Source organism: Acipenser ruthenus, chromosome 4 (genome assembly GCF_902713425.1).
Source record: "Acipenser ruthenus chromosome 4, fAciRut3.2 maternal haplotype, whole genome shotgun sequence".
Lineage (NCBI taxonomy): Eukaryota > Metazoa > Chordata > Actinopteri > Acipenseriformes > Acipenseridae > Acipenser > Acipenser ruthenus.
Genome location: NC_081192.1, coordinates 69,172,199 through 69,196,597, shown reverse-complemented (window position 1 = coordinate 69,196,597; position 24,399 = coordinate 69,172,199). Strand labels below are relative to the sequence as shown.

General features: G+C 37.9%; 1 protein-coding gene across 1 annotated transcript; it reads right to left on the bottom strand.

Moving 5' to 3' along the window:
* Positions 1-1,186: 1,186 nt before the first annotated feature.
* On the bottom strand, positions 1,187-22,719 carry ldlrad4a (low density lipoprotein receptor class A domain containing 4a). Its single transcript, XM_033998283.3, has 4 exons — positions 22,322-22,719; positions 11,822-11,976; positions 6,451-6,504; positions 1,187-5,795 (listed from the first exon to the last, which is right to left on the bottom strand). Exons 1-4 carry the CDS (start codon positions 22,419-22,421, stop codon positions 5,268-5,270), a joined length of 837 nt encoding a protein of 278 aa, XP_033854174.2. The 5' UTR covers positions 22,422-22,719; the 3' UTR covers positions 1,187-5,267.
* Positions 22,720-24,399: the final 1,680 nt, after the last annotated feature.

Genomic DNA, 24,399 nt, shown 5'->3' with positions numbered 1-24,399 from the left:
GGTGAACATGTCGTCCCATTTCATTGTATGCCACACAGGTAATTATATCATTTTTATGATGGTCATCTTTGTCATATAATGTTAAATAAACCTTAAACATGTTTTAACTTGATTAAAGACAACGCTTTAAAACCAATCACAGGGGAGACACAGACCACGGACTACGTGACTGATACAACAGGAAGGGCCAATCACAGGGGAGACAAAGAACATGCCCCCGCGCACAGGCTAGGTTCACACAGCAACAGAGACAGAGTTAAACAACGACGGGAAATACAGAGGGGGAAGGGAACACAATTACAAACAATGGGAATGACATACAACACACACAGCACGTAAACACACATACCCAGCAGAAGTACTGTACAACACAAATGCACAGATCGTTACAAGGGCAGCAGTGTGGCGTAGTGGTTAGGGCTCTGGACTCTTGACTGGAGGGTTGTGGGTTCAATCCCTGGTATGGGACACTGCTGCTGTACCCTTGAGCAAGGTACTTTACCTAAATTGCTCCAGTAAAAACCCAACTGTATAAATGGGTAATGGTATGTAAAAATAATGTGATATCTTGTAACAATTGTAAGTCGTCCTGGATAAGGGCGTCTGCTAAGAAATAAATAATAATAATAATACAATATATATATATTTTTTTATATGTGCTGGGAGAACAGCTTGGTGTTAAAATGTGCAATCCCTCCAGTGTAAAAGGCACACGCTGGGTTCCACACATCCAGAGAGCATTGGATGTATTTCTTCAACCAGGCAAAAGTGGTGACATTGTTCATGAAAGTGGGCAATATTCTGTAACTCATCATCACATGGATCATTTGTCTACAGCTTCAAGCAATACCGACATACAGGGACAAGCAAAAAAGGTACCCACTTCTATTTGTTGATTACATATCCTAACTAAATATTAAAATTACAATAAAATATGTTTGGCTATGGATAGCCAAACGCAGGAATTTAAATGCCTGACTAAAACAACACACTCCTCTGATTTAATTAATCACATCGTTAATCTAAACTGTTTCCATAATACACTATGATTTTTTTTTTTTTTAGTGTAGTAAGGGAATGTTTTTAAATATCTGTGTGTTTTGTCTGTAACTCTTCTCCATATAAAACGTGAAATGGCAAGTTTCTGACATGCATTCAAGATCAGGGTGATGCTGATGATGTCAAATTTCAGGTTTGTTAGTGTTAGGGTTACAGTACTTGGACTACAATAAATATTGCTTTAAGACACTTAAGGGGGCTTCACAAAGCTGTTTATAGCAGTGTTATTTACACAATGTTTTAAAGGATTCTTTATCCATTAAAGAAGTTTGTTTGACCATTTTCTAAGTTTGTTTTTGTACTTAAAATGCTCTTTATAACTTTGAAAAATCCAGACTATTTTCTAATACTGGATTTGCAAATGTTTTCCGTTTTCAGTGATTGCCACAAAGAGGAGATCCCCTGACCTGAACCCTGATGACTTGAGTCATTATAAGCTGAAAAGTCACATCAAAGCAGCCATCACAATTGCTGTTTGTGAACTCAGGTCCTGCTTTGGCAGTCTGCTAGATTAAGACAACACTGATGACCAGACATCTAGGGCTGTGGAGCATTTCAAAATATTCCATCATGATGCATGGTCTGAAAATGAAGATCAGCTATTGGACTATTGTGTTGAAGAAGTGGATGTCCCCCTAGAGCATTTTAATGAAGTTCTCAAAAGGTGAGAGGGTGTATCTACATTCTTTTCTGCAACAAAAACAATATAAACTTTTCTTATTTTCTTTTGCAGAGGGGGATGTGACACAGATAAGGTTCAAGATGAGTGGTAGGGCTCAAAATACCTGTAGCTCATACATTCAAGGACAAATCATGCAGCAGCCTGTGGCAGACAATGTTAACAAAGGTGCTAGATTATGAGGTAGGTCTATAATATACTTTTATTTTCACACACACACTCAATAACACATTTTTATTTTTTATTGTTACTGTTTTTCAGAACATACTGCATTTAGTGGAAATAATGTTACTTCTACCCGTATCAGCAGCCCAGCGTGAGAGAGGTTTCTCAGCTCAAAACAGTATTAAGAATTCTGTCTGAAGTAGTCTGCATTTCTCAACAACTGAAGATCTTATATGAATCAGGACTGAGGGATGCACACTGGCAGAATTTGATCCTACCAATTGTGTAAAACAGTGACATTCTTCCTCAAAACGTTCTAAGAGACCTAACTACAAAGACTGGCCAAAATAAACGGTTTCTGTTGATGTTTAAAAAAAATAAAAAATTAAGAAAATGAAAGGAGATTTAAAATATTGTGTTTTGGTAAAGAAGAACTGAAAAAAAAAAAAATTTGGTCATGCTTTATTTTAAGGGCCTTTTTTGTTTATTAACTGTTAACAAACCGCTAATAAACATGTTAATGTACATTATTTATTTTCTGTTAACTGTTAGTAATATAATATATATAGGCCAGCTAAAACTGCAAACACCAGAGCCCTATGGATGATCAATACCCAGTCGATCATATGCTTGAAATCAGTTCAAATGGTTACTGTACTAATGTTTAGCAAATTAAATCAGGTTTTTATTAACTCAACCGTAAGCTAAAAATTAACAGTGTTTGTTAACAGTTAATAAACTAAAAAACGGTCCTTAAAATAAAGCGTGACGAAACAGGTCAATTGGAAAAAACTTGTCCATTGTAGTTATTTTGTTAATGTTTAACTGTATAAAACTGTGTCAAAGCTGCATAAGTGCTATGTAAAAATAAGGAACACATATGTAGATAATCAACAATTAAATTTGAGCAAAATTGTATTTTTTTTCAGTGTGAGCCTGCGTAGAGTCCTGTTTATACAGTGTGCTTGTTGCAATTGAGAACATCTTAAACCTCTCTCCAACTTTCCATCCAACAGACTCTTGGAGAGTTGGTGTTTCTTTGTTGACAAGTTATTGCAAATTAAAATACAAAATATATTTAGATCAACATTTCGAGTGCCCCTGTATTTCTCAAATTTGTGTTATTAGGCAAAAGGCTGGATCCAAAGATCCCTTTTTGTTTGTGAGAAAAAGATGAACATCCAATGATCCCACTGACACATCCTTTGGAGACTGTACTCATTCTACAAGTGAGGGAACAACACAGCCAAATTCACAAATAGCAGTTCCCTCTAACTATATGATCAACATTAGGACTTCTTTTAAAAAATATATACAGACGTGCTCAAATTTGTTGGTACCCCTCCACAAAAAACGAAGAATGCACAATTTTCTCTGAAATAACTTGAAACTGACAAAAGTAATTGGCATCCACCATTGTTTATTCCATATTTAATAGAAATCAGACTTTGCTTTTGATTTTTTATTCAACATATTGTAAATAAGAAAACAAATGAAAATGGCATGGACAAAAATGATGGGACCGCTAACCTAATATTTTGTTGCACAACCTTTAGAGGCAATCACTGCAATCAAACGTTTTCTGTAGCTCTCAATGAGACTTCTGCACCTGTTAACAGGTAGTTTGGCCCACTCTTTCTGAGCAACTGCTCCAGCTGTCTCAGGTTTGATGGGTGCCTTCTACAGACTGCAAGTTTCAGCTCTTTCCATAGCTCATGTTCGATAGGATTCAGATCAGGACTCATAGAAGGCCACTTCAGAATAGTCCAATGTTTTGTTCTTATCCATTCTTGGGTGCTTTTAGCTGTGTGTTTTGTGTCATTATCCTGTTGGAGGACCCATGACCTGTGACTGAGACAGAGCTTTCTGACACTGGGCAGTACGTTTCGCTCCAGAATGCCTTGATAGTCTTGAGATTTCATTGTGCCCTGCACAGATTCAAGGCACCCTGTGCCAGGCGCAGCAAAGCAGCCCCAAAACATAACGAGCCTCCTCCATGTTTCACTGTAGGTATGGTGTTCTTTTCTTTGAAAGCTTCATTTTTTCGTCTGTGAACATAGAGCTGATGTGACTTGCCCAAAAGCTCCAGTTTTGACTCATCTGTCCAAAGGACATTCTCCCAGAAGGATTGTGGCTTGTCAATATGCATTTTAGCAAATTCCAGTCTGGATTTTTTATGTTTTTCTTTCAAAAGTGGAGTCCTCCTGGGTCTTCTTCCATGGAGCCCATTTTCACTCAAAAAGCGACGGATGGTGCGATCAGAAACTGACGTACCTTCACCTTGGAGTTCAGCTTGTATCTCTTTGGCAGTTATCCTTGGTTCTTTTTCTACCATTCGCACTATCCTTCTGTTCACTCTGGGGTCGATTTTCCTCTTGCGGCCGTGCCCAGGGAGGTTGGCTACAGTTCCATGGACTTTAAACTTCTTAATAATATTTGCAACTGTTGTCACAGGAACATCAAGCTGCTTGGAGATGGTCTTGTAGCCTTTACCTTTACCATGCTTGTCTATTATTTTCTTTCTGATCTCCTCAGACAACTCTCTCCTTTGCTTTCTCTGGTCCATGTTCAGTGTGGTGCACACAATGGTACCAAACAGCACAGTGACTACTTTTCTCCATTTAAATAGGCTGAATGACTGATTACAAGATTGGAGACATGTGTGATACTAATTAAAGAAACTAATTAGTTTGAAATATCTCTATAATCCAATTATTTATTGTCTTTTCTAAGGGGTACCAACAAATGTGTCCAGGCCATTTTAGAATATCTTTGTAGAATAAGCAATAATTCATCTCTTTTCATCTCTATATTGTATTATTATTATTATTTATTTCTTAGCAGACGCCCTTATCCAGGGCGACTTACAATTGTTACAAGATATCACATTATTTTTACATACCATTACCCAAATAGCTTTTAATTTCATCACTTTTCAGGAGGAATGAAGCATTATTTCAATGAGCTGTAAGGGTACCAACAAATTTGCGCACGTCTGTACAAATTAAATCACCACATTATTACATAATTATAAATCTTGGCACTCAAAAGGATTTTTGTTTGTTTCAAAACTCGATTGAGTCCTCATTAATTTATATGAACACTGCTTTCCTTTTTCACAGGGCAATGTAGTCAATTTTTTGTATTATCTGTGTTTCATTTTTCTCTTTTGAAGGAAATAATTCAAACTTCTTTTTAAAAAAAAAAAAAAAAAACTCAGTTAGCTATCAAACTGGTTGGTTCCTAATTTTTGTACCAAAGTTATATTTGACTAATTGTGCACAGGAGTGTAGGAAGTGCTGACGCACCCCTATTGTAAGAGTCCATACATGCACATGCATGCAATTCTCAGACCAGATTTTCTCTACGGCCCCCCTCTGCCCTTCATGGCCACTATTGTGCTCTCTGCGTTGTTCTGCTGGAAATTGATACTGTTTCCCCTCTGTGACGAAGGAGGAGTATTGCTTTGCTGGTGATGAAAAAACAAGGATCCTGGATAGTTACCCATTACCTCACTGTAGGTTGGTGGTGGGGCCTCCATCCTGCCATTACTGCTATAGTTAGTTGCACTGATGCCCAATTTGCTGCTAGGAGGATGGGGCCCCTCATTGTACATGGAAACATCTATCAAGTCAGTGTCAAAGATTGTTCTGTTGGGCGGGGCCTGGACCGACTCGCGGTTCAGTTCCATTTGCTGCTCAGGGTCTCGTAGCTGCAGCGTGCAGAGCCCCTTGTAGGGAGGAGGCTCCTCTCCATCCGACAGCGAGATGGTGGGCGGCAGGTCTATATCATGTTGTATGTACGGGTAGGTGGTCTGGAAGCGGCTGAAATGACTCCTTTGCATAAACAAAGGGGCTGTGAACCTCTCCCTCGACCTCGGTGTGTACATTATCTAGAAGAAAACCAGAAATGCCAAGAATAAAGCAGGTATCTTTAATTTCAGTTATCCTAATCCTAAATTAAAATAGTTAATTACTCAATCAAAAGTCATTATGGATTTATTATGTTGATAAGGAGAAATACATATTGTACATTGTTTGTCAGGACAATATTTATTAAAGCTTAGGCAACAAATGCTACATTATACATATTTTCATTACATCTTTGGCCTCGCCCTTTGAGGTAGCCTGCCCATAATTTAGTTTGCCAATAGTGGAAGGCTGACTGTAGGGAAGCTTTGGACAGGGGGCAGGATAGCTGCCCTCCCCCTTAGACAAAGCCGAAAAACAGGTGGAGGCTGTGGAGGAGGAGGCAAACTCCGATGTACAACAGGGACGAATGGATTAAAGGTAAAATATGAAGCCATTTCTAGCTGATCATTGGATGTGTTGTTTTTCGAATGAAAAATCATCTGGTAATGAGGGTGCCTAATATGCATAATGTTTACGATTCTATCTATCTTAAAAGTGAGTTCCCTGCCCCTTTTCTTCACCCTGATGGACGAGGTGATCCTAATTGCACAGCGCACACTGACAGACAGAATGAAAAACGAATCCGATGTGGGTCATTCTACATACCAATGTGGTCCATGCTATAATAGCTCTTACCTCTGAAGCACCTTGTTGTGATACTGTATTGTCTGCCGGCCACATGCACCCCTCCTGGTAAAGAGAAATTACAATTGTTTGTAACAGTAGAATTTATGTAGTTTAACACTCTTTAGTATCTTTCTATTGTGCACTACTCCAAAGGCAACTATTAAGCTTCCCAACCCCAAAATGCTTCTTTTTTGTGCATAAAACAAACCGATGATGATGACTTTTGATGGAATCAACATACAACACACAATGAATAGAACAGTTAATTTTTTTATTTTTTTTATCAGCTATAGTTCTCAAAACATGGGATGGCATCTGTACATAGGATAAGATGTACAGGAATTTTGACCAGTCTAACTGGATGATAAGTGATTTGAATGAAAGTAAAAGAGATCTACCTCACATATTTTAGACATTAAGGTCATGCAGATGACATATTTTACAACTCAGACTAAACATGTTTATCAGGGACTTAATGAGAATCTAAAATCAGCAATTAATAAACCATCATCCATGTCTTATATTCTAACTACAAAGCTGTTTGGTCTCCACAGAGGCTGGAGCATATTAAATACCTTTTGTACCAGTCATGCTATTGCTGGTTTTGTTTTGACCGTTTTAACATGTTCAGCACAGTTGTAAGGGATATCTTTTATTTCAATACATTCCACATATATGATGTTAGTTCCACAGCTGATGTAATGTCCCAGGTATTTGAATAATAAGCAATGTCATATTTGTTATCATAAGTTATCAATGTACAGTAGTTGGCATGGCTAATTGACATGAATTGATCATAACAGCAGTGCATCTAAATACCGGCTTCATTTAAATCAAATAAATATTAACCTTTCTTTTTAAAAATATTTGTATAGTCAGAAATAAACTAAAGAGACACAAAAATGTTAATGACATGATTTAATTATTTAAATACACAGGACCTACATAGCGAATGGAAAAGCACAACAGGTAAGATTTGGGGCAATATTGTGAAGAAACAATTTCTACATCCCATAATACAGGCAAGAACAAAAAAATAAATGCAGCTAAAATATACTGTCAATTTCATTGGACAATTTTGCTAATACAGTAGAACTCCAAACAACTGCATGTCAAACAATCGCATGTCCAATTATCCGCGTGATTCCCTTTCAAGTGCGAAATGTAACCATTACAAAATGGGTATTAACCTCTTTAAGACCCGAAACCTGAATAAGATATTACAAAGCTGCTCACCCAAACCTCTGTGACGCAGTCATGCCCGCCCCCAAGGGTATAAAGGACTGCACGCACAGAACTCTGCACCATTTTTCCCTTCAAGAACTGACCTGACAGGAGAGTGCTTGTTACTTTTTCTGGTATAAATGTTCACATGTATTGTATTTTACACAAATGATATGTGATATTACAAATAACTGCTGCATTAGTTTTACTAATTACACATATTTGTGCACTACAGCCTGTTTTATGTTACATCCCACTGCGGCCTTGTGCCCTGCGTCAAGCCAGTGGCTTGAGTCTCCCCTTCCCATGGAACAAGCAACATAAGTCGGCTGACGTTGTGTTCTCCAGGATGCGATAGCTCCGGCTGGAGTTATTTTATTCTCGTTTTGGCTTTGGCCAATATTACAAGATGGTTTGTATAATTTAAGTAATTGTATTACTGTATTATTGTACGAGAGAAATATTTTTCTTTTCTCATTATATTTTTCTGTTTTCAGAGAGATTACGTGCAGGCTTATCAGCATTGCGTGCTGTGGCACACGTGTAGCGAGAGCAGCTGCTGGGTTCAGCAGTACTGCACAGGACCAAGAGGCTGCTTCAGGGGTGGTGGCTTGCAATCCCTCCCACAGCATCTTGATGCTATTTTGGTGGCAGCTTTTGCATCACCATTATAAGGGCTGTTAGTTTACTAACAAGCAGGCTTCCCTCAGTCTCGTGTGGGTACTAGGGCTGTCAGTTGAGCCTCCAAATAGCAATCGATTAATTGGTAACATAATCGTTCGGGAAAAATATCAATGATTGTACCGCCCACAAAAATTTCTTAGCAGACACCCTTATCCAGGATGACTTACAATTGTTACAAAGTATCACAGTACAAAGTATTGAAGTATAAAATATCACATTACAAGTTATCACATTATAAATTATCACATTACAGAATATCGTAATACAGGTAAGAGCAGTTATGAAAGTACAATAAGATCAAATTTAAGTAAGAGCAAAATAAAGAATAAGTAAGTAAGAGTGAGTTTGACTAAAAGCATTTAAAATTTATAGTAAATATTGCTTTTATGAGTAAAGTCCAGTAAGAACATGTATGATAAATGGATAAGAATGATTTCAAGTAAGAGCAATTACAAAAAACCTAAGTACTGTTACCTATAAGAGTAAAATCAGATACAAGATATGGTAAGTAGTTATAGTTAGGAGCAGTAGTTGAATGTGGTAAGGTATGGAGCAGGTCAGTGCAAGTACAAGCTGATGCAAGTACTGGTACAATTGGGTGCCATATAGTCCAGTATGGTCGAGAGTTGTGGTGTTTACAGATGTTGTCTGCAGAGGTGTGTCTTGGAGGTGGTCAGGGATTGGGCAGTCCTGATATCCGTGGGTAGGTCGTTCCACCACTGAAGGGCAAGGGTACAGCTAATCTTCCGTCGTGGAGGAGCAGAGGGGGCGAGGGGGGTGTAGGGAGAAATGATAGTCTGGAGATAGGATGGAGCAGAAAGGTCACGACAGCGATAGGTGAGTACAAGAGTTTTGAATTGGATGCGAGCAGCGATAGGGAGCCAGTGTAGAGATCGGAGGAGCAATGTAACATGGGAGAAATGAGGAAGGGAAAAGACAAGGCGAGTCTTGCACATGGAGGAGAGCCATGTCTGGGGCGGGGTGAGGCGGGCAGGTCGAGGGGTTAGAGGGCAAAGGGATTTGAGGCAGGAGGTGAGTGACAAGAAGAGGGTGGAGGTAGCCGAGTCTACAGAGAGTTGGGAGAAGGAGTCGATAGAGGGGAGGTGTGAGAGAGCAGCATAGGAGAAGACAGAGGGGGAGAGGGAACTGAGGTTTCGATGGAAGGTGACAGAGGGTGTCAGTGGAGCAGGAAGGGGTGGGAGCAACAGAGAGAAGGAGATAAAGTAGTGGTCAGAGATGTCGAGAGGAGTGACCAAGAGGGAGGGGGGAAAGCAGTCCCTGTTGAAGACGGGGTCCAGTTGACGGCCTGCTGAGTGAGTGGGGGGAACGAGGAGAGACAGAAGGTGAAGGAGTGAAGAAGGGGAAGAAATCCAGTAGAATGGATATGGTTGGAGATGTGGATGTTGAAGTCACCTAGTAGAACAACAGGGGTGGAGGGATAGGGGAGGAGGAAGTCAAGCTCATCAAGAAAGCGACTAAGGGGTCCAGGAGGGTGGTAGAAAACAATGAGGAGGAGGTGATTTCAACAGCGTGAAACTCAAAGGTGCTAACAAAGAGACAGGAGAGAGCAGGGGGGCAGAAAAGAGCAGGGAGGGAGAGAGCAGAAGTCCTGTTCCTCCACCACGTCCAGAGGGGCGAGGCGAGTGGGAGAGGACATAGAGAGAGGAAAGGGCCAGGTCGACCTGTATCTGAGCCGAAGGAGATTCAAAATGTTGACAACACATCAGTTGTTGCAGTCAATCAGGCCAGACGACAACGTCTATTTCCACATCCCCATAAAACCAGTGCACAGGAAGAACCTGTGCCTTTTCAAAGTGCATAGAAGTTATCCTGGCCCCATTGGGACTCAAAAACATCAGAGTTCTACAAAAGGTTACGCTTCGTACCAATCCTGCTTTTTTGCCTAAAACTATCTCAGGATTTCATGACCAGTTTGTGAAATTGGAGGCTTTCCATCCCCCTCCTTTCCAGTCTGACAGAGAGAGGCAGCTCCATACGCTCTGTCCTGTGCAGGCACTAGCGTATTACACTGTAGGGCTGTGTTAGAAGGTTTGTTCGCTAGCCAGGAATTCGAAGGTAGTTTTAAACCTTCGAAGGTTCGTCAGATGGCATTCGTGCACTGTGTGTTTAATTCTTTTTTTCTCTGTTAACAGAAACCATTTGACAATGTGTGAGTACTATAAATCACACATTAAATGTCACTCATGTGCAAAATTTGATCTTTTGATTTGTATAATGCATATTACGTAAACAAAAATTGTTATTAAAATCCGCTACCAAATCTTTATATGTAGCAACTTTATATGGTATAGTATACCAAAGTATGAAGTAGGGTATATTATGCCAAAGCACTGGAGTGGGTACCTATAGCAGTTGTAGTGCTTCAGTAAAATATGTACTGAGTACCTAGTGTACAAGACAGTGTAAGAGAAGTGCTATGGTAGAATATGTTTGAAATATACAAAATATACGGTAATAATTTTAATTTCGAAAACTGAGCAGCGTCCGCCCGCTCCAGGTCGTGTTATCCAGAGGCAAACCTTTATTTTCTTCATTCGCCATCTCGACAGCAAAGCACTGTATACCATAAGCTATACTGAAAGAAATTCCTCTGCTGTTTGGGATTTTTTTGTTAAATGCCCAGACAACCAAAAAAAAGTAGAATGCAAACTGTGCAAGCGACTGTTGATGTACCATGGAGACACAACCATCTCCGGGGTCACATGACAAGCGTAAGTTCATATTATTATTAATATTTTTAGTAGTAGTAAAATGTGACTGCGACTGATAACCTGCTTGGAACGGTGACTGTTAAATAAAGCTTTGTTTTGCCTCAGTCCGCTGCAGTTGGTGCTGCTGCAATGCAAGCTTACTGTATATATCACAAGCAGCATCAATTACATGTAAATAAACAGTGTATTTTTATTTAAATTATAAAAACATGATTACTGTTTTATATAACATGTTAATGCTTTATTGCATTTATATGGATTACCTGTAAAATAATAGGATTTTCAATCAAATATAAACAAGTAGCTATGTTGACGTCACCAGTAAATTATGCAGATTAGTACCGTTGAAGGTTCAAACCTTCCTGTGGTAATGTGCTCCAAACCTTCGAAGGTCAAAATGTACCCTTTGTTACAGGCCTATTACGTTGACAGGATGAAAAGTTGGAGGCAGTCCAAACTATTTTTTGTCTGCTATAAGGCAAAGTCCCATGGTCAAGCCCTGTCTAAACAGAGGCTTTCCAAATGGATAGTAGATACAGTCAGGACTGCCTATGAGAGAGCCAATTAGCTCTAATAAAGAAAGAAAAATGCAGCTTTCCTCTGGGGTTGTTAAAGACAAAAATAAGCCCCAACGAATTAAACAAGTTAATCTTAGGGCAACCTAGGCCAAGGGCAAAAAAATCATGAAAGCACAAAATAAGGACATGAATACATAATAAAGTGCGCTTGACTTGACTTACTGGCTGCAAGGCTTCCTCTTGTCTCCTGCCTTGGCTCTGTCGGTTGATAAAGGACCACGTGGAGAGTTTATAGTGGTTCAGTAAGCAGATGATCACCACCACCATTACTGTCATCACCACAATTATAATTATTATCTGAACAAACTCCAGTTCAGCTGAAACAAAAGAGAAAGAGAATGGAAAGTCAACAGCAGCCGACAGAGTTTAAAATACAGGCCTCTTTAAAATAAACAGTGGCAGATCTAAACACCATTGTTGAAATCATTAAAGAAAGGGACTTTTAGAAAACCAATATCTTTAACAGCGAGCCTCTGTGGTATAGCCCCCCAGGTCAAAGCTGGTCAGCACCCTTGTAGTACCCAGACTCAGAAACTTTTAATTAACACCAAAACAAATAAACAAAATACAGGAACAAAATAAAGGTTTTAAACAAAAACACCTCACACTATAAAACTTTTCAAAATAAACAAAACACCACCTGTTGGAAAACATGGATTGAGAATTGATTAGCAGTTTGCCACGCATGTGGACTGGCAGAGCTATACTGGTGTTCTTTTCTGAAAAGAGACTAATATTGCACCACCCAAGCTTTGGCTATCCCGGCACTTCTCTTCACTCTCCCAAACAAACATTCCTTTGTTCTTTTATACCATGTGGCCAGGGGCTGATTGAAAATTAACCATTCAAATCACCACCTGGTCACATTCCACACAATCAATCAAAATACCAATTTTATTTATTTTTGTCTTTAACTAAAATGGTTTGGCCATAATTGAATATTTAAACAGTGGCGTTACCTAAAATACGCTACTGTTTTGAGTAACTGTGTTGAGCCCATCGTTTTTAAAATGGTCTGATAAAGTTACACAGCATAACCTGCAATCACATTGCATTTGAGTGCTGTGTTATCATTGTGCATGCCATTAAGATGACATGGAAAACCAATGCAATCAGACTCAGAATTTTTTTTTTTCTAGTAACAGCCCATACAGTGAGGACATGCTCAGAAACAGAACAGATACTTCACAAATTGTTCAATTACATTGCTAAAAGAAAAAAAAAGATTTCCCTGAGAACATATTACCAGAAATAATGATTGTTATATGTTACCAAGTAATATGTTGCATTATTTTAATTACCTTTGCCAAAATGACGAGGCACTCGCCCGTGCTTCCCCCTCCCCCCCTCCCCAGTTTTTAGAATGGAAGAAAAAAGATGAGGAGATTATTATATGTTGTTTATTTAAATACAAAAGTTTAGTTAAAAGATGTTTTTCTGAAATAATATCAGATTGCAATTGATTGCACCTGTACCAAAATCTGACAGTGTACCACTTTCAATGTGACAATATATCGCTTTCTGACATTACACACGTTTTTGTACACGCACCACATTCTGACACGTACCACTTTCTAACACTATACCGGTATGCACAAAAAAAATAATCCCGGGGGTGGGGGTGGTGATGTCAGACCAGGAAGAAACACAGACAGTCAGGACTGTAAGGTATGAATAAATGCACTGATGCACCGGTTTATTATAAAAGAAAAAATAAAAAGGTTTAATAAAACAGAAACACTGAACAAAACAAAACACAAAATAAAATGGCGCGTTGGCCAAAATAAACAGACAAACAAAACACAACGAACACTTAACCAAACAAGTATCGTGCTGGTGTTGAACCAGCATGAGCAGCAATTGTTTTCTTTCCTGTTTCTCTCCTCTCTCCGGTACCTCCTCACTGTACACCCAACCCCGTGTGTGTGAAACAGTCATTCTTTTACACAGCTGTGCCAAGACTCGATTGCTAATCAACCATTCAATTGAATCTCAGCACAGTCTGCATGTGGACAAATTGTGTACTTCCTGTGCCTCCAAATACCCATTTTAATCCGCACATGAAGTAATCGTGCAATCCTCGTGCCTAAATACAAATATACATTTTACATCTACACCCTGTGCTACATAACCCACACTCCGTGCACCACTACAATAATACATATAACAGACAACAGAAAACACAAAACATAAAATACGCACAGGGGTGGGGCACCCTTCCACAGGGTGGTTGGATGATTTTACCACATTTATCGTTTTTAAATGCCATCTACAATAAGTTATTAAGCTTTTTTAAAAAGGGCTTGTTAGTGTTCTAATGAAATAAATAAATACATTGTTTTACTGTCAATTGTTTTTAGATTATGCATCATAAAAGGTCTAAATAAATTAAATATTTAAAAATCTTTTTTTTTTTGGGGGGGGGGGGGGCTCCCAAGTGGCACATCCAACAAAGTCACTCTGCCCAAAGTGGCAGCACACAGGAATATCCCCTAGAAAGTGCCCTGAGGTCATCAGATGATTCTTAATGGTTAGGTATTGGGTTTGAGGTTTTAGGGCAGGGGTTGCTTAAGGTTAGGGTTGGGGTTGGGTTAGGGACAGGGTGGCTTGATTTCATTGAGTTGCCGAGCTCTGGAACTGAAAGGTGGGAGTAAATGGCAAATGCCCTACAATCATCCGATGACCTCAGGACGCTTTCTATATTCCTTTATGCTACCCTGGCAGGATGCGCCCCATAGCTTGGAAACTGCCAGTTCGAATCTAAACTATGCCACTGCTGACCGTGGAGAGGAGTTCCCAGGGGGCGGCACACAATTGGCCAAGTGCTGCCCAGGCGGGGGAGGGGTTAGGTTGACTGGAGAGTCCTTGGCTCAACGCACACCAGCGACCCCTGTGGTTGGCCGGGCGGATGCAGGCCTGTCTGTAGACAATTCAGAACTGCGTGGTCCTCCAGCGCTCGTGAAAAAAGCAGATGGATGACGGCACTCGTTTCGTCCTCGTCTCTCCTGAGTTAGTTCAGGGGTTGCAGCAGTGAGCCAAGTTGAATAATAATTGGACGTTCCAATATTTGGAGAAAATCAGTAATTAATAACAGATAATTGTTTATATATATATATATATATATATATATTTTAGTGACTACTGTTCAAGCTTTGGGGTGCTGTTAAACGGGATTATACTACCTGCTACCCACCGAGGGGCTTATGTAACACCTTAGACAGTATTTAATTTATTTGCTTCACGACAGAACCGTTCGAAAACAGCTATTTATATTTCTCTGTAGTCCAGATATTGTTGTTTACTCCACCAATCAGTAAATCAACTTAATACTTGCGGGAGTTTCGTGCTCTTGTCCAGATATTGAAGATCCTGGCTGATGAGAAGTTTGCTGATTTAGTTTGGGCTTGGCGCAGACTTTCTTTTGTAGGTCTGATGTTTTTGTGTTGCTACAGACTGTCAGAATCGTCACTCACGCTTTGGCTGGCCCAGATTGCTCTTTTCATTTTGACTGGTATGATTTCCTACCACCTGGAAGTTGGTTACTTATTCCCGGTTCCTTATTCGCGGTATAGCTGACAAAGCAGCGTGTCGTTTTTCTGTGTGTGTTTAACTCATTCACACATCTTGCTCAATAAATATATTGGTACCATTTAAAAGATAATTTCTCCCTCTTTCAAGAAAAACAAAAATATTAATAAAAAAAAATCTGTATCAGCAGCATAGCGGTACCCCATATATTCCCTGTTTGTTTTGCCCCATTTACCCCCTTAGACACCTTGCTCACTAAATATTTTGGTGTGTGATAGGTTATCATCTCCACTTTACATAAACAGTAAAGATTTTAATGAGCAGGCCATACCCCACAAGCAGCAGCACCCCAAAGTGCAGCCCATTATAACCAATACACAATGCATGGGGACACCTCTATTGTATTGATGCCACACTTACCCCCTTATACGCCTTGCTCACTAAATATCCAGGTAGCCCTAGATAGGTTACCACCCCCTCTTTGTAAAAACGCAAAAGATTTTAATAAGCTAGCCGTACCCCACGTGCCCAATTTAAATACGCCCTCGCATATTTTAATATTAATTAGGTAATTTGCATTTGGAAGGAGAATTTCTCTGGCTAAAATAAAACTACATGGAAACACACACAACCCAAAAGGTACTATCAAAATAGAGTGAGAAAAAGGTGAGACTTATATTCACAACAGAAAAAAATGAAAAGCAGAGTCAGTTTAACAACATCCATCTCGCTACATGTTTGTTACACTGTCGTAGCAGAATGTTATCACTTTCCTGAGGGATTTGCATTCTCAAATACTGGCGCACTTTCAGACCAGACATATTATCAAACCCCTAAACCCACCTCATTCTTTCATCTTTGTCTCCACTCATTCTAGCAATCTTACAGACAGGATCGGATATAACAGGAAGACTGGTTTGCACTAATGGAAGTCAAAAGAAGAACCAGAAATGTACAATATAAAGTGTATATTATGCTGTTTATGCTATTTCATTAGTTTTTTGAAGTTTTACTTTTTTCTGCTACATTACAGTTAATTAATTCATTTATTTTCTACCTCCAATTCTCCCCCTATTTAGAATGTCCAATTACTCTCAATCACCACAGTAATTGCACTCATCAGTGTGCATCCTTCAATTTGATTCCAAGCCAATTGCTCTTTCACACTGAGGTCAAAGGTGGACGGAACAGCAATTTTGCATCCTGACAGTGACTTTCAGGTTAGAATTAATTCAAAGGTTTGGGGTAAAATTTAAAGGATTAGGGTTTTGATTCTCCTGGAGCATTTGATCTAGTACAAATTGACAACATGCTTGTTAGACATGAGAGCTAACATGAATATAACAAGTAACAGATGTTTTCAGCAATTTAAAAGTATTTATTTCAACTGGCGTAAAAACTTAAACAATAAAAGCCACAACAGATTGAATTAAAAAAGATATGTTCTTTACTACAGTACCGTATATGGTAAGTTTCTTTATTTGTAATCATATTTTATTGTCTGTTTAAAGTTCCCTGTCTATACAGTTTATATGTGACAGCAAGTACTGTACATCAGCTGAGGTACTTAAAATACTATAGCATTTTAATTTCCATTTCTTTTTTTGCTTTCTGTGTATGCTTTTGTTGGACTAGTGTCTAGCAAAAACACTTCTGCATCCTCATGTGAGCTCTTTGCTCTATTCACATAACACTGTGGAGACTGCTTTTCCTGCTCTGGCAGTCAGAAAAGGACAAAGGCTGTATATCATTAAAACATGCAAAGAGGAAGAAACAGAGGTCATGGGACTATATACTGAGCTTTTGGACTGCTAAAGATCTGTCCATCTATTATGTTATTCATCTTTCCATACCAGTTCACCATAGAATTACCAATTTGTTAAAATAAATATTACTAATAGTTCCTGGTGTGACCTTAGGTGTCTAATTCTTTTTTTGAGTTTTGAAAAAAAAAAAAAGTTAATAAATATTGCCTGTGAAAAACAAACTTTGCGTTTATTACAATGAACTACACAGCACTGTTACCATTATCCAGGACCTCCCTGGAAATAAGACTTTTAGTCTCAGGGAGTAATTAGCCTGTCTAATCCCTTTTAGCCCCAATAAGCACTTAAATAACCATCCAAGTCACACAAAGTAGACAACCGTATATGTACACATATACAGACAGGAGAAAGAAAAAAAAAAAAAACAAACATACTGCCTAGCTCCTTGTGATTTGTATCCTTGTTTTAAAACTAGGCTTTTAAAAGCCCACACATTCTAAAAATGTACACTCAAATTACACTTGCCACGCAAGCTGAACTGTTTTATGGTGAAGACGCTACCAATTAGTTTACCCACTTATATTAGCAGCTTTCACAGTCACTGGGGAATAAATCGGCTGCACAGCACTTAACTTTACCAACTCGGTTTTCTTCAAGTGAAGAAATATTATTAAGCACATTCACATAGTTACAAGGGGGAAACAAAGTGGGTTGAACTGAAGCTTCAACAAAAATGACAGCTTTTGTGACAGGAATATGACAATAACCCTTTGCAGCAAACAGCATGCTGAAGGCACGTCACTGTCATAATGTAGCGGTTTCATAGCACAGATATCTTCAATACATCAAGTGAAATTATATTTCCGTGAGTATTTTGCATTCCTTCTCCCCCTGCAGCACGGTTTGACAACTTTGGACATAAGGTTTTAAAAATTAACATTTTATTTTGGCACATATGGTTGTGTATTTTGGTTTATATTTTACTATCCTCTCTAGATATGTCACATACACAGGCAACTGCAGAAATTGGATTTTGAAGCATTCCCAGCATCTCTACAATGTTTCCAAAAAAACCGAATGACTGTTTCTTGTATTATGTAAAGGGATAAACTCTTTTGTTAGATGTTTCCTATTTTTTTTGTTTTCTTATTTTTTTTTTTTTAGAAAATTTAAGGAGCATTCATTGTTTTAGAATGATTGTACATTTGCAGTGTTAAGTATTTATTTACTATAGGCTTATGTTAATTTTTGTCCATGAAAACTACTGTGTCAGTGACATACATCTCCCACGATGGCTGTACATTTAGATCAATCGGTAACATGAGAAAACTAGATGTATACATTGTGTGGCATACAGACAAACAGCCTATCAATAACTAAAGTTTGTTGTGAAAGTCTACCATTTATATTTTTAAAATTACATTTATAATACTGTAACTTAAATTGTTTGGGGTGGGTGTATTAATAAAATCCTTCTACAGTGCAAGAAAAACCTCAACTGACATTCTTACTGAGACAAAAAGGAGGACATAGTTTACGTGCAGACATTGTCTACCAACTTCATCTGTTTGGCTAGCCAGACACTGACATCGTTAATGATGACAGACATTTCTAATACATTTTCCAAATAGAGAAGATGACATATGACATATAATGATATGCGGGTGAATTTCTATTGCCCTCTCTGCCACTGGATAAGTATGATAATCAACACCTATAGTTTCATAAAGAAAATAACAAACAAAAAAGAATCTGTGGCATTGCTCAGAACTGAGCATATGGGAATTTGTGTTTTCAGACAGAAAAACTGTCACCCGAAACATCACACTGTTTTGCAGAATAAAAAAAAAATGACCCTAGAAAACAAGCAAAAAACATTAAATTCAGACTTGTCTGCTTACTTTGTTTTCATGTAAGGGTACATACTGTACAGCAGAAATTAAGCTGGTTGGAATCAGCTCAGAAGTGAAATTGTTAAACAAGGAGACAAAGTGCAAGACAATGAGTAAAATAAAGTCAAGTTTGTCATTTCGTATCAGTAAACGTCTAGTTTCAACCCCCTGCACACTCACACTTCTTTGGCCTTGGTAGACAAAAGGAATAACGTAGTTAGTATCAAAGGGCTGCCTGACTGCCTCACACTTCCTTGATTTATACCAGGGAACTGTTTTCACAGCTGGGTTGACTTGAGGTCATACATCCAGTGAGAAGCAATGACCTATCTTCAATCAGTCTTTATAAGAGGGTTCACTGTACCTTAGCATGCTTAGAATGATAACACTGATTAAAACACAACCTGCTTGTGTTACAAAATTAGAAACCATTTAAGAATACTACACCACACATTCAAGTAATAGAAAAATAACAGAGAATCCTACATGTATTTTAATAGAGATACACTACCGTAGTATTTAAACTTCATGCAAGCTTGTTCAGACATTGTATTGTCCTCGGTATTCTAATTCCTGATATATCAAGAATTGATGACTTCCATATTTCTATTAACAAAAGAAGTGCTCTACATGGCACTGAAGGCATTGCAATTCACCTCTTTGTGCCGCAGCAGAATTAAACTGTAGAACAGAAAATACTGGACTGCCACAGAAAATAATAAACAAATAAATGAGCTTATTATTTCCTTAGGTGCTCATATGTTAAACATCTAAGCGCACGGATGCTGGTGTAGGAGACAATGTAGCTGTCTAGGAGTAAGGCTTGGCTTCCATGCTAGTAAGCTACACGGCCTCAATGTAATATTTGTATGTAATTATAAACCACTTGTATTATCTGCTATAATCCAGAGGTCCTCCTTGCTTTATAATGTTTGTCTACCTATGGAATACACTTTCGATGAAAACATTCAATAAACTGTTACAGGCAGAGGTCAAAACAATTTGCAGTAAATGGTTAAATTTCAAAGGAAAATGCCTACATAAAACATTTTGTGAGAATAATAGAATACAGCTGTGCACCAGTTGTAAAGACACGTGTAATCTGTATCATTGATATGGCTAGAGGCGCAAATTTGACTGCAAATGTCATGATACAAGACTTTGACAATGGTAAAATTACTGCCACAAAAGGATGATGAGCTTTGTAAAATGTTTATGATACATTGTGAAGATCCTATCACAGATATGTTAACTGTATCGTTAAAATGACACAGCAAATTTATTTTTCACGATTTACACCTTTCTTTCTCATTATGGGCCTGACAATGTACTAACTTTTATCAACTTCAAAAATATAAATCTGCATTTGTTTTTCAGTCATTATAGAACGTAAATATAAGAAAATAATACATTTTTAATTCCAAAGCATTATTATCAGACATGTATTCAACCTTAAGCTTTATTCCCTTTGTTTTTCTTTTGCTTTTACAGTATTAATAACAGAATGTGACTTGGCTTATCTACTTATTACATGACAACCAGTGCTAACAACAACATTGTAATTCCATTCCATATGTGCTTACACTGGCCTTCTATGCAAAGTTATTTTATTAAAAAAGAGGATCACAAAAATATGAAACCTTCAATAGAAAAGCTGAGACAATTCTCTGAAATCTATGTTGCTGTTTTTTTTAACTGGACAACACAGAGCTTTACTGTAAGCAAATTCAATTATTATAAACATTTGTGGTTTATGCTCTTGATTTTAATATTTTAAATAAAAAAAGCTATTTATTTGAAACAGATATTTAAAAAACACAAATACACTACTTAATTTATTTCTGGATAACAAGGCTTTAAATTATTATGCAGTTTTTTTTATTATGGAAGATTACATACATACTTTCATACGGCTACTAATAACCTTCTACAATACATTTCTTTTGTTTTACTTAAGCAGGTAGAAAATGAGTTATAAAACACATGCAGAGAACATTCTGAAAATGAAATGGTACAAAAATATTACAACTGTATTTCTGAGTGTTAAAACAATACAGATTATCACTGTTCTTTCAAATTGCTTTTAATCTAGGGAAATATGGCCTGTAGCATTTTAGACAGCAGCTACCACAATAAGTGGATGACACAAAACAAAAGGTATATTTCAATTAAGGGTTTGACAGTTAATATAGAACCTCAATATATAAATTGTGCACTACCCTACCCCAGCCGCCTTGAGTTGAATTTGCAGCAATACCTCTTCTCATTAAGCAATACGCTAAACTCAAAGATATAGAGCCTCTTAGAAAAACAGGTACATTGCAAGTTTCTCTGTAGTATTTGTATGTTTCTATTCAAGAAGAACTACCAAGGTGTTTTCTATAAAGCCCTATGCTATTAAAATTATACATGGATAGGTTCCCACACTTGCCTCTTTTGTAGGTTTCAGAATGCTCATTTAGCCAAGAGACACAAGTACCATCAAGGAGGGAAAGGCAGTGGTCAAGAGAAGATAGTTTTTCAAGGTTAAAGCCAATGTTGCATTCAGAGTGTGGAAGCACAACCCATGCAGGGTACACTTTTTTCATGTATTATTTTATTTATGATCTCTTTTTAATGACATTTTCCTGTACATATTTAAAACAAAACAAAAAAAAACATAAAGGAATAAATAGGCAAACATCTGCCAACCAATGCAATCTAATAACCCCCAACAGTGTTTCTCTTTAATTTTAATTCACCTTTGTATGCCTCTTTTGCCATTTATCATAACTACTGACTAGAGACAGCATTGTCCCAGTCACAGTGTCTCCTTACGTCCCACTAACTATTTACCCCCTCCCTCCTCCTTTGTCCTTAGCCTTGGCTCAGGCAGCCTAATTTAAATGCCCTTTTAAATATCCCACCAAATGGCAGAGTAGGTGACTGAGGGAAGGTTGAAAGATGTTCTTTTTCTTATTACCTTGTCCAACAACAAACACATACCAGAGTAACAACTTTATACCTCTTTACATTAGACCTAAATGTGTATTTTAACATTCAATTGTTATATATATGCTTGAACTGAGCTTAATGGCACAGCCAAATGATTTGGATGGATAAAGACTACATCAAAGTAGTTTTAATACAGAACTAGGGCCAGTATCGGGTCTATATCTGACTTCAGAAACAGAGAGAAAGGTTAACTGACGTTTAATAAACGCATTGAGCGTATCTGAAACTTGCCTTAGCGATACCACTTTTTCTTTGCAATAAAAAACAACATTGAACTGGCATTTAAAGACATCATAATTAGATCACTTAACAGTGCATGCACTATTGATTTTTATTGATTGAGTTTAAATAGATTTAACATAATCAATAAGAACATTTCAAATAAAATCTACATACGACTGTCTCTTTAAAAAAAAAAAATAAGCCAGCACATAAGATCAAGAGGGAAAAAAAGCTTTATCTGCAGTTTCTGCATTACTTACATATCTCCATCCCCTGGTGCTGGGATCTGGTGCAGTTACAGGAGCAGGTGACATTGGAGTTGGAGTTGACAGTGCTGTTCAGGACCGTTAGGTTGTGCATTAGCAAAGAGAAGAAGGGAGAAAGGGAAAGTGCAGCTGGGAGCTGCCCTGGGGAGAATTAACTTTTACCAGCACGCTCGTAGACCTGCCACAACAGCCCGCATACTTCACTTCATGTTCACAGACTCTTAATCTAGCTATGGTGTTGCAGCAACTCTCACATCTCTATCTCTCTCCTGCTCGCTTTCTCTCTCATTCAAAAGAATGCCTGGCTATTACGTGATCATGTGGGCAGGTTTACAAAAAGTCCCAGACAGACAAATGGGTGGGGGTGGAGGAGAGGGGTGTTGGAAGCAGACTAGAAGGACAAAGCGGTGGTGGTGACAATGGCCGTGGAAAAGGGGATGGTCTAGCTCTAGCCAGTGGAGGGGGGTGGGGGGTGGGGTCATAAGAATTCCACTCGCTCATTAGAGCCAGCCACAACCAATCAAGGCAGCCATTGAAGAAGCTAACCTTGGGGTGACCCCGCAGTCTAGCTGATCTTCAGCAGATGTGTCGAACCCCCTGCTGTCTACAGTCTATAAATAACGCAGGCAGTAAAAAAATAAATAAAAATAATCAGCTCTCTTTCTTCATGATTGCACCAGGGGAAAAGTTGCCCAAAAAAAAAGAGAGACAGCTAAAGTCTGCTCTGTTAATGCCTCTAAAACAAAATCATTATTGCAGGGCATTTTTATAATAGGAGGAAGAGAGATTTTTAAAAGGCTACATCATGTTGGGTTACAGTTCCTTAGTTTTTTTCATACTGCATTGCGTGCAACCTTTTTCTTTTCACTCTCTCAAGCAGATAGTTTTACGTTTGACATGTTTGCCATTAAAATTACAATGGTTTTGTTAAAGGGCAAATCCACAGTTTCTGAGAGGGTAACAGTTTGCACACATTTTCAAAATTGTAATACATTCCATATGTGCTTTTTTAAACATCTTTGCAAAGTTTTAAAAAAAAAAAATTCTCTGAAATCTATGCTGATGTGTGTTAACACTGACAGATTTCTGGACAATACAGAGATTTACTGTGAATTCAATTTGTCAAAAAGCGAATTATTTGAAACAGATATTTTAAAAAAACATAAGTACACTTTATTAAATGTATTTCTGGATAATGTAAATTATTATGCAGTTTTTTTTTTAATATCAAGGATTACATACATTTTCTAACTTTCATATGACTTCTAATAACCTTATATAGTACATTTCTGTTGTTTTACTTAAACAGGTAGAAAATGGGTTGAAAAAACGGATGCAGACTAAATTCTGAAAAATAAATTTATAAATCATAAATGTGTTTCTGAGTGTTAAACAATACAGATGATCACTGTTCTTTCAGCTGTCTTTTAATCTAGGGAAATATTACATGAAGCATTTTAGACAGCAGCTACCACAATAAGCGGATGGCACTTAAAAATCAAATATAATATATATATAGTTTTTTAAAGTTATATTTCAATCAAGAGAGGAATGAAACTATTATAAAGATATACAAGTATGAAATAATAACTCAGGTGCAGGAAGCAGCTTTAATTATTTGTCCTGAATAGTCTCTTTGTAGTTTTAACACATTACAATTATTGTTGAAAAATTCTAGGTGATGCAAAATATTTGGCCATAGTTGTACATTATATTTGAGTACATAGCCTACTGTGTGGTACTGACAGCCACCATTACATTGTTCCACAATATTGTAGCAGAAAGTCAGTTGCATAGTGCATACCGCTCATGTGTGCATGGCTGGGGACTAAGCGGTATCGCACCGCAAAAATGTCCCAGCGGTGCCGTGCCGTGTATGTGTGTTCTGGCCTTAAAAGTTTGGCACAGTTATACTAGGCATTTACCATAGCTTGCCATGTTTTTTTTAAAAAATATGGTTTACCATACCTACTGGACTTTCCAATGCTTGCCTATGCTAAAACTTGCCTTCACTATGCTCTATTGCACTTTGCTATACTTTTACTATGGTAAACTTTTATAAGGGCTAAAAT

Excerpts from the sequence above, each read along its gene's own strand:
- ldlrad4a (XM_033998283.3), bottom strand. The coding sequence starts at position 22,421 with ATGCACAACCTAACGGTCCTGAACAGCACTGTCAACTCCAACTCCAAT. Across the intron at positions 11,977-22,321 it reads GCACCAGGGGATGGAGATAT|CTGAACTGGAGTTTGTTCAG; the intron begins GTAAGTAATGCA and ends CTTTTGTTTCAG. Across the intron at positions 6,505-11,821 it reads AAGAGGAAGCCTTGCAGCCA|GAGGGGTGCATGTGGCCGGC; the intron begins GTAAGTCAAGTC and ends TCTCTTTACCAG.